Genomic DNA, 11,702 nt, shown 5'->3' on the forward strand with positions numbered 1-11,702 from the left:
GTGCTGTGAAAACATCACTTGTTAATGGTTCAAGATATCTTATAATAGAGACTGACTCATAACCAACATATATTCCCAACCTTCTTTGAGGACCAATTTTTTTCCGTTGAGGTGGTGCAATAGGGACATATACTGCACACCCAAAAATTCTCAAATGGGATATATTTGGTTCTTGACCGAAAGCAAGTTGTAGTGGAGAATATACATGATATGAACTTGGTCTTATGCTTATCAATGATCCAGCATGTAAGATTGCATGGCCCCAAACAGACACAGGAAGTTTGGTCCTCATTATCAATGGTCTAGCTATTAGCTGGAGACGTTTAATCAGTGATTCAGCTAAACCATTTTGTGTGTGTACATGAGAAACTGGATGCTCAACAATAATTTCGACAGACATACAATAGTCATTAAATGCTTGTGAAGTAAATTCACCAGCATTATCAAGTCTCACTCTTTTGATAGTATAATCAGGGAAATGTGCCCTTAATTCAATAATTTGGGCAAGAAGCTTTGCAAATGCCATATTACGAGTTGATAATAGGCAAACATGAGACCATTTGCTGGATGCATCTATTAAGACCATAAAGTATCTAAATGGTCTAGATGGAGGGTGAATCGGTCCACATATATCACCTTGAATTCTTTCTAGAAATCTAGGTGATTCCCTTTCAACTTTCATTGGAGAGTGTTTTATAATTAACTTTCCAAGGGAACAAGATGTACATGGTTTTATGCTATTGGATTGAGGAAACTTTTGGTCCTTCAATGGATGCCCATGTGTATTCTCAATTATCCTTCGCATCATTGTTAATCCTGGGTGGCCCAACCTATCATGCCATAAACTGAATGTCCCAGGATCACAATGTTTTCCTTCGATTACCATATTTGATTCAATCATATGTATATATGTATAATGCAGACCGGAATCAAGTGTTGGTAGTTTTTGAAGCACATGACTTTTGTCTATAATATACATATATTTCTTATTTTCAATGGTCACAGTCTTTGTGTCATATCCTTTGAAATATATATCATTGAAACTTAATAAGTTTCTATTAGACTTTGGAGAAAATAAGGCATTTTCTATACAAAAGTTTCTACCATTTGGTAATATAAAATGGGCTTTCCTGGTTCCCTCTATCCAGTCTGCAGGACCTGATATTGTATGTATAATTGTTTTGTTGGTACTAATTTTGAAAAATTTTTCTTTGATTTCAGAATAGTATGTGTACTACCACTATCTGCTATACAAAGATCTCCAATCTTTTCTTGGTGTTGTGCTCCAGTTGGACTCATATTAAACTTCACATATGAAAGGAATAATAAGTGAATAAACATAATCATAATTATTATTAAAAGAAAGTTCATTTATAGAAGGAAAGGCATTACATGCAAAATAAACGAAGGAAAAACAGTTTTACTAGAACAATAATAGATTTTTTTTTAGTTAATGTCTTCCATATCATTGCAGAAATCGGCAACATTTAGCGGAGTGAATTCAGCATTATCAATGAGGTTTGCTTCTTTTCCTTTTCCTTTAATGGACTCTTGATAAAGTTGAAAAAGATGTGCAGGTGTGCGACAGGTCCTTGACCAATGGCCTGTGCTACCACATCTATTATATGAACCATCAGATTTTTGTGACGTCCCAGTGTCATGCCTTGCCACTTTGGCCTTATCTTGTGTGTGGACATTGTTTCTTTGTTAATGTTGGTAATTATTCCTTTTCTGGCCACGACCATGATTATTACCTTGTCCACGACCATAATTATGGTTCTGATTATGGCTTTGGTTTCGATTAAAATAGCCATGGCCTCGTCCTCGACCACGACCACACCCTCGTCCACGCGTATTGTTTCGATGACTATCAATATTTGTAGCATTTTCTTCAGGAAGTGCTACTGATCCTGTTGGACGAGATTCATGGTTTTTCATCAAGAGTTCATTATTTTGCTCTGCAACGAGCAGACATGCATTCAGTTCAGAATATCTTGTGAACTTTTGCATCCGATATTGTTGCATCAAGGTAATGTTTGTTGCATGAAATGTGGAGTTAATTTTCTCCAACATATCTTCATCAGTAACTTCTTGTCCACAATATTTGAGTTGTGAACATATTCTGAACAAAGCTGAGTTGTATTCATTTACTTTCTTGAAGTCTTGAAACCTCAGTGTTCTCCATTCATCTCTAGCATTTGGAAGTATAACTACCTTTTGATGATCAAATCTTTCTTTCAAAATATTCCAGAGAATACTTGGATCAATAACATTTCATCAATATGCTTACGAAGAAAAACTTGTGCTTCTGCTTTATCTTGTGCCAAGCAATTATTAAATTCATTTATAGTATTTGAGATTCCCATGGACTCAAGATGCATTTTTACATCTATCATCCATGGCACATAGTTTTTCCCGCTAACTTCAAGTGCTGCAAACTTGAGCTTTGCAATGTTTGACATAATGTAACTATAAATTTTAAACAAAATAAAAATTAAAATCCATTTATTTCAATAAATATTACACAAAAAAGAAGCGGTAAAGCTAACATTGCATACAAGCCTAAAAGTAGATGAAATTCCATAAAGTAACATGACTATTATAGTCATGATTATCACAAACGCGTGAATCATCATGAAGCTTGATTTCTTGAAATTGATTTGTTTGATAGAAGAGAGAAATATTTATTGAGTGTAAAATAAGCAGGTTGTTTTTACTGTTTATAACCGTTGTATATATATATATATATATATATATATATATATATATATATATATCCATTTTGTATATTTATAAATCATTTAATAAGATTTATAACTAATACATAACTTTACTTTGTATAATATTACTAATTAGATACATTAATAAATATTAGTAAATGTTAAAATAAAATTATGAAGAGTAAAAAAAATAAACATTGACATATATAAATAAATATAATTTAAATGTTAGTATGCATAAAGAAAAATCAGTTGTATAATATAAATGTTAGTATGCATAAATAAAAGTTAGTTGCATAATGTAAATGTTAGTATGCATAAATAAATTAGAATAGATAAAGAAATGTTAGTATAAGATATAAAAATCGTTAGTAGTCCATAATATCCATAATGTATAAGTTTTATTAATTCATTAGTATTCTTATTATTTTAACATGATGAAGGTTTTTATAATTATAATGTTTTTACTAAGTAATACATACCTTGATTAAGATAGATGTGATTTCCACTTCTAAATAACATTTGTTTGAGCTTTCGTACTGATAACGTGTTATAAATTTGATGTAATTAAAACAAGATTAGTAAAACTAAACTAAGAACCTTTAAGAAAGAAAAAAGAAGAAATGAGATTTGGAGAAAATTTGATAACTTATATAAAGTATTCAAATTCGTGTGTCTTTTACATATGTGATAGTATTATTTATACTAGTTAAATCACTACACATAATTAATGAGTTTTTACACATATTTGACATATTTATCATAAGAGTTGAAAATAACTCTTACACAATTGACATTAGGAAATGTTGTCATTCAATTTTTTACAACATATATATATATATATATATATATATATATATATATATATATATATATATATATATATATATATATATATATAATAAAAGTTTAATACAAATGACTATGTGTGTAAAATTGTGTCTACGTGTTCTTAATCGTGACCATCCAACAATGAGTATGAGGGTGTAATTTTTGCTCGTATTTTATTTTAAATTTAGTCTTCAAAGAAAAAGAAATAGTGCGTGGAAGGCATTCTCTCTCCGAGATAGCACATGAGAAACACATTGCAAATAGGAGATAATATAGATAGTAATAAACTAATAAACCATTGATGAAATGACCACCTCGTAATGAACGGCTATAATAGATAACTTTAGTATTTATTATTAGGGGTAATATTTTTTGAGAAATTAAATATCATATATCTTTCTTTTTTTTTTTTCTATATATTTAAGATGATGATAAGTGTATCAATTCAAAATCTCAATCAAATTTAAATTAAATTTAATAACACTTGTCACCATCTAAAATAAATAGGAGGATATTAAGAATAACTAGCTTATAACCCGTGGAAACCATGGTTATAAAATTAATTAAATTTTTATACTAAAAATTCAAAGTTGTTAATCAATTAGTTTAAATAAATTATTAATTAAGAGATTTTTTTAGTTATATATAAAATTATAATCATTGATTTAAATAAATGTTTGAAATTATATCACTTTATAATTTGTATTAATTTTATTTTAATGCTATTAATTTAATGTAGATAGAATGAAAATTTAAATTTAAAACTTAAAATGAATAATGTTGACAAATGACAATTATTAATTAGTAGATATAATAGGGTGACACATGACAAAAGAAGAATATAATATGCATTAATTAAGAGGTTTAATAAGATGATATATGTTAAAAGGAGAATAAAACTATTCTTTTATTAGAATAGAGATAAGTAGCAGACTATTTAATTTCTCATATTTTTCTAAGCATTATTAGATAATATTTTAATGCACAATTTTACATAATAATTAGGCCTGACAATTGGGTTGGGTTCGGATTGACGGGTCACGGGTTGGCGGGTTGGCGGGTTGAAATTCAGAAACTCAACCCAACCCATATAATATATGGGTTGACGGGTCACGGGTTGACGGGTTAGAAACATCAACCCAACCCAACCCATATAACCCGTATAAATATATGGGTTAGTGGGTTCACGTGTCAGTAGGTCGAACCCAACACGTATAACCCATTTAATAAGCAACACATTTTAAGATGAAATTGAAAAATCCAAATAAAATGAAGTCTAAAACTCATAAACATTAAACATAAATTCATAAACATCCAAATAAAACTCTAGAAATCAAAACATTCACGAAAAGTGCAATTGTTAAAACATACTGTAGAGTGTAGATTGTTACCTACCGTAGAGAGAAAGGAAGGTGGGTCGAAAACATCAAAGCTGACAAGAGTGAGTGCGAACAGCGATGAGCGGATAAGGAGCGGGTGAGGATTGGCCCGATGAGTGATTAAATCGTGAGTTCGTGATGTTGCTTCCTTTGAAGATCGGTCCTTAACTCCTTAATCTTTATCCTTCGTTCGAATTTTTGTGAATGTGGAGACTAGAGCGGGTGAGGAACGATTTTTTTTTTATTAAGGCACGCAAATACGTAATGGCTGGCTGCAGAAGGACTCAACAGTCAACACTTAAGGAGTCAAGGTCAAAGATGGATGACAGGATCATGAGACACAAGCCCAACAGTAGCCCACAACACAATGCCACATTACCCAAACATATGGCTGATGATATACGAAATTACGAACGAATACCAAATTAAAATTTAACGATATGATAAATAGAAACTAATAGTATAGTATGATCTTAGATTGTTAAAAATTAAAATAAATAGATAATTAAATATATTAGGCGGGTTGGCGGGTTGACCCGCGAACCCAAACAGGTAACCCAACCCAACCCATTAAAAAAACGGGTTGACGGGTTGGCGGGTCAGAAATCTCAACCCTAATCCGCTTATTTTCGTGTCGGGTTCGTGTCGGGTTACGAGTTGGGTCGAGAGTTGCCACCCCTAATAATAATAGATGATGTGATGAAATTACTACCTTGTGGTAACGGTTATGATTTATAAATTTACTATATATTATTAGGGATAATAAAACTTCCATGCGTTGCTACCAAGAAGCCAATGCAAAAATTTACATAATAATAAACCGGTGTGATGAATTACTATCTCATGATGAAGGAGTATGATTGATAAATTTACTATTCATTGCTTGGGGTAATACCCTGCCACGGATTGCTACAATTTATTTCAATGCAAAAGTTTACATAATAATAAACCGATATGATGAAATTACTACCTTGATATCAAGGGAATATGACTTATTAAGGTAATTAACTTTTTGGAATGTTTACATCTGGTTAATCATCTTTTTCTTGTATACATCTAGGTAACAAATTTGTTGGAAGTGTCCACATATGATCATTATGACCTGCTATAGCATTTTAAATCCTAGATATGAACGCTTTCAACAAGTTCGTTTAAATAGTTACCCAAATATGAACAAAACGAAAAGTAAAAATTAAATTACACGAATGGTCCATGTGGTTTGGGGGAATTCTTTTTTTTGGTCCCTAACTTATTTTTTTAACTTGGATAGTCCCTACTGTTTATTTTTGTTGATCGTTTGGTCTTGTGTTACCTAAAAAGATTATTGTACCCTTATTAATTTATTTTTTAATTAATTTTCTTATTTATGTATTTATTTTTTACATATTTAAAAAAATTAATAGACCACACATATTTGTGTGGTCTATTAATTTTTTTAAATAGGTAACAAATTTGTTGGAAGTGTCCACATATGATCATTATGACCTGCTATAGCATTTTAAATCCTAGATATGAACGCTTTCAACAAGTTCGTTTAAATAGTTACCCAAATATGAACAAAACGAAAAGTAAAAATTAAATTACACGAATGGTCCATGTGGTTTGGGGGAATTCTTTTTTTTGGTCCCTAACTTATTTTTTTAACTTGGATAGTCCCTACTGTTTATTTTTGTTGATCGTTTGGTCTTGTGTTACCTAAAAAGATTATTGTGCCCTTATTAATTTATTTTTTAATTAATTTTCTTATTTATGTATTTATTTTTTACATATTTAAAAAAATTAATAGACCACACATATTTGTGTGGTCTATTAATTTTTTTAAATATGTAAAAAATAAATATATAAATAAAAAAATTAATTAAAAATTAAATGAATAAGGGCACAATAATCTTAAGACAAAGACTAAATTCGCAACATAAATAAACAGTAGGAATCATTCAAGTTAAAAAAATAATTTAGGTACTAACAACACAAATTCCCCCAAACCATAGGGACCATTCGTGTAATTTAATTTTTAGTTTTTGTTTTGTTCATATTTGGGTAATTATTTTTTTTGTACATATCTAGGTAACGAACTTGTTGAAATCGTTCACATCTAGGATTTAACCTGTTATAGCAGGTTATAATGATCATATGTGAACACTTCCCACAAGTTTGTTACCTAAATGTATAAAAAAAAAAATAGTTACCCAGATATAAACATATCAAAAAATTAATTACCTTAATAAATCATATTCCATGATATGAACGATTAGAATCGATAAATTTACTATTCATTACTAGGGAGCTACCCTTCCATGCATTGCTACAGAATATTTTAATGCAAAATTTTACATAACAAAAAACCGATGTGATGCAATTACTACCTCGTGATGTACGACTATGATTGACAAATTTACTATTCATTAGTGGGGCTTATACCCTTCCACGTATTGCCGCAGAATATTTCCATGCAAAAGTTTACATGATAATAAATCAATGTGATGAAATTACTACCTCGTGATGAACGACTATGATAGATAAATTTACTATTCATTACTAGGGGTAATACTCCTCCGAGCATTGCTACATAATATTTCAATGCAAAAATTTACATAATAACAAGGGAAAATGACTCTTGAGGGTAATTAACTTTTGTGTTTGTACTCATTTGGCCCCCTTTTTTTGTATTCAATATACAATCGAACTTGTTGTTTGTGTTCACCATAACCCTTTTGACCGGCTTTTGACATGTGATAGTCGGTCAAAAGGTTATGGTGAACACAAACAACAAGTTCGATGGTATATTGAGTACAAAAAAAGGGACCAAATGAGAACAAATGCAACAGTTGGTTACCCTCCTGATTCATTTTCCCTTTACTCATTTACATCAAATCCCACATCATCTCCTACTGATATTAATGACTTTATGAGATTCATTCTTGCTTCTCTTCAAAACATAACTCACGAAAGAACATTATTCATACACGTACAACTTTGTAATGCACTTGAATATTTATTATGGGAATGTTGACTAAGCAGACGCATTTCATGACTACATTTACATTTCCAATCAAATGATTTATCGTATCATGGATTCTAGACAAGTTTACAAACGAGTGGAATCACAAGTGCTGTGATTTTTTAGTTTACTTAGCTTTAAGATCGAATTAATGGGATAAGATACAACATCAATATGTACAATATCATGCTGCTTTTGTAGACACATCACCAAAATACACCTTGAGGTAAACGTTTATACTGATAAATATACCTCTCATACACAATCATATCCTTTTGCAGAGAGGTATTGGCAGTTAACCACAGTAAGCATAACATAGACTATGTTTTAACAAGGTTACCCCTTTGAAACGCTCTTCATATACATTATAGCCAAAGAAGGTTACAGTCTTTGATAATTTTGCTTTTCGGGGAAAATATCTCAGGAGGATAACCAACTGTTCAGTTCGTTCTCATTTGGTCCCTTTCCTTTTTTTTGTACTCAATATACCATCGAACTTGTTGTTTGTATTCACCATAACCCTTTGACTGGCTATCACAGGTCAAAAGCTGGTCAAAAGGGATATGGTGAACGCAAACAAAAAGTTCGATGGTATATTGAATACCAAAAAAAGAAAGGGAAAATGAGTACAAACGCAAAAGTTAATTACCCTCAAGAGTCATTTTCCCTAATAATAAACCGATGTGATGAAATTAATACCTCGTGATGAACAGCTGTGTAATTTTTTTTTTTGGAACATCAATGAAAATTAAAAAAGGCTAGCTAGCAGCTAGCCAAAACAAAACGAGAACAATTAGTTCATGAGCGGATCTTAAAGCCACTTGGTTATAGTTTTCTTCAATGTTTTAAAACCCGAGTTTTTAGTTGATCCGGTGTGATGACCGGTTCACGGGTCAACCGGTTGAACCGCCGGGTCAACCCGGTTTATGATCTTTTTCTACTTCTATATATTTTTACTTTCATGCATAATGCATAAACATATAAAACCAATAATTTGATGTCCACAAAGTTTAAACATTGAAAAACATTGAAAAAACCGCAAACGGTTCGTTATTTTGACGCTCACTACTTGTGTCCAACTATCCAAGCTCTATTAAAACAGGTCAATCCGGTTTAACCGGTTCAACATAAGCGGTCGAACCGCGGTTTAAGGGAAACCCGGCCGGTTCGATCGGGTTTGTATTTTTACAAAAAAACCGATCTCAATTGACCCGCCTTTTACCCTGGGTCACGGTCCAACCGGTTGAACCGGCCGGGTCGACCCGGGTTTTAAAATATTGGTTTTCTTAACTTTACGGTTCCTACTACAAAACCAATTAAAAGAAAACGAGACAATAGAATCAAACATCAACTCTTTCTTGTACTTCACGATCCCAAAAACTAATGCACTATGATAAGTCCAAAGAACCCAAATTAAAGCAGCACAAGTCGTCTCAATGATCAATCTTCAAGCATTTGCAATAGTTTGACTATCAATCCACTCAAAAAAATCTTTAATAGAGCTAAAGGATGGCACCATTAGATCTATCCATCTTGCAAACTTAAGCCATAATTGACGAGCCATCAAACGTTTCAAAAATAAGTGAAGACCATCTTCTATCACCTCCCCACAACATGGATATAAAATAGACGACAAATTAATTCCCTGATGATGAAGGTTACTCCTCATCGGTAAGCGATTAAGGATAAGATTCCATATAAAATATTAATTTTTATAGGAAGAGAAATATTCCACTTAATAGGACTATCACCCATAGGAAGCGACATGAGGTTTAAACGAGATCTAGCAGACTTGACGGAGAACATGTCTTCCACCCCAAGAAACCATCTATACGAGTTCATTCTATCTGTAATCTGAACAGAATCCAACATCTCATGTAATTGCTGAAGATAGGATTCCAACACTCCCCCACTTATCGATCTCCTCCATAGAATCTCCCAAGTATTACCCACCCAATAATCACTGATATCCTCCTCACCATTGACTGCCACAACAAACAACCTTGGAAATCTAGCTTTTAAAATAACATCCCCCACCCACACATCCAACTAAAATCTAATACTCACACTATTACCTACTTGTCTTCTCATAGAATCAAACAAAATCTTACCATTATTATGAAGATTCCAAACTAAATTAAGCATCCTCATCCAGACCCCCGACTTCGACCTATAAGAAGAAGACAACGAAAAACCACCATCATTCCCATGACAACTTTTGATCAAGCTAACCTAAAGAAGATTACCACCATTTAGGAATCGTCATCCCCTGTGACAACCCGAAATTTCCTTTCTGTACAACATATCAAGTCAATAGAAGTCAGAACAATTACTATTAACTTTCAGACTTTTTGGAATAAGTTTGAGTATTTTATGATTAACACTTTAGGAGATGCCAGGAGAGAGGATTCCCTAGGGTTTATTATGCAACAATAACTTTCCATAACTCCAAGAAATTGGATTTTACGACCCAAACATGGAGTTTGCAGTCGTAAACCCCATGGGGTATATATATGGCCCTTAGCCATTTTTAGTCATTTGTTCCATTTTCAACTAGAGAAAAACCCGATTCTCTCCCAAGGATCTTCAGTCTTTCATCCCAAATCGTAAGTGCTTCCATCTTAGAGTATTATATATCTTATTATACGTATATACATCAAGAAATCATGAGGAAACACCAAGATCAAAGAGTTTACGGCCCAAGAACACCTTAGACCGTAAACCCTTCTTTAAGGGCCAAAAGTGTGCCCTAGTCCCTTCCTTTCCCTGTGAAACTAGTCTAGACTCATACCTTAATGTGTATGGGACTTGAAAGCACAAAAATACCTTGGTCCATAAGGGTTACGGCCGTAAACCCAAAGGTAAATGGTCTTAGGGCCGTAAACCCCTCAAAGGAGGGAAATAGAGCCCTAATCTCTTCCAAGGACTTAACCTTCAAGTAGAAATACTTCTAAGGGACTTGTAAGGCTTCACAACATCAAAGGGTTAAATGGAAATGAGCTTACGGCCGTAAACTCAAGGGTTTACGACCGTAAACTCATTTGGTTGGGGTCACAAAACCGTAAACACCAAGAAGGGGTTCTTTGGAACCCTAAACCCAATAGCTTTGTCCTACAACAACTTAGATGCAATCCTTGGGACTTATAAAACTTATATAAGGTGTTTAGTATGTACTAGGTTGTCTTAACATTGTCAATTTGTAGTTTAAAGACTAATTGGATACATATATGTGTGATTATATGTTAACTAGGATCTTTGAGTGTGTACAAGTCTTCACTTGACACCTAGCAATGCTACATCATTCAGTTCATCCAAACCACCATCTACAGGTGAGTTCATACCCCTTAATCAATGTTTTAAATGATTTTAAATGCTTTAATGGGGGGAGGGGGGGGGGGGCGGGGGGAATACAAGTAGAAAACTGTATGTTATAGAATCAATCACATGTGATTTATAACTGTTTCTTCAACCAACTGATCTCACATACTTCAAAATGTGATACATGAAATGGTTTTCTGTCTTAAAATATTTTGTTATCAAATGAATTACTTTTGAAATGTTTTATTAAATGACATCAAGTCATTGTTATTTATTATTCAAAAACTCTTAAATGTTTTACAAAACCTCTTTCATGTCCTTGATCTAATCTATATCCATACACCTATGTTCATATATATATATATATATATATATATATGAACATAGGTGTATAGATATAGATTAGATCAAGGACATGAAAGAGGTTTTGTAAAATATGTATGTATGTATTGA

General features: G+C 32.4%; 1 protein-coding gene across 1 annotated transcript; it reads right to left on the reverse strand.

Annotated features, from left to right (window-relative positions):
• Window positions 1-1,446: 1,446 nt before the first annotated feature.
• LOC145030049 (uncharacterized) lies at window positions 1,447-10,082 on the reverse strand. The gene is made up of 5 exons (XM_078978484.1): window positions 10,007-10,082; window positions 9,724-9,916; window positions 2,301-2,469; window positions 1,755-2,214; window positions 1,447-1,604 (listed from the first exon to the last, which is right to left on the reverse strand). Exons 1-5 carry the CDS (start codon window positions 10,080-10,082, stop codon window positions 1,447-1,449), a joined length of 1,056 nt encoding a protein of 351 aa, XP_078834610.1.
• Window positions 10,083-11,702: the final 1,620 nt, after the last annotated feature.

This window comes from Lactuca saligna, chromosome 2 (assembly GCF_052625555.1).
Source record: "Lactuca saligna cultivar CGN05327 chromosome 2, ASM5262555v1, whole genome shotgun sequence".
NCBI classification, from domain to species: Eukaryota; Viridiplantae; Streptophyta; class Magnoliopsida; order Asterales; family Asteraceae; genus Lactuca; species Lactuca saligna.

What these genes read in the sequence shown, in the direction of transcription:
- LOC145030049 (XM_078978484.1), bottom strand. Translation starts at nt 10,082, where the DNA reads ATGAGGATGCTTAATTTAGTTTGGAATCTTCATAATAATGGTAAGATT. An exon ending in TTCTATGAGAAGACAAGTAG is followed by an intron (nt 9,917 to 10,006) that starts GTAATAGTGTGA and finishes TTGTTGTGGCAG; the next exon opens with TCAATGGTGAGGAGGATATC. An exon ending in GAAGACATGTTCTCCGTCAA is followed by an intron (nt 2,470 to 9,723) that starts GTCTGCTAGATC and finishes TAAAATTTATAG; the next exon opens with TTACATTATGTCAAACATTG.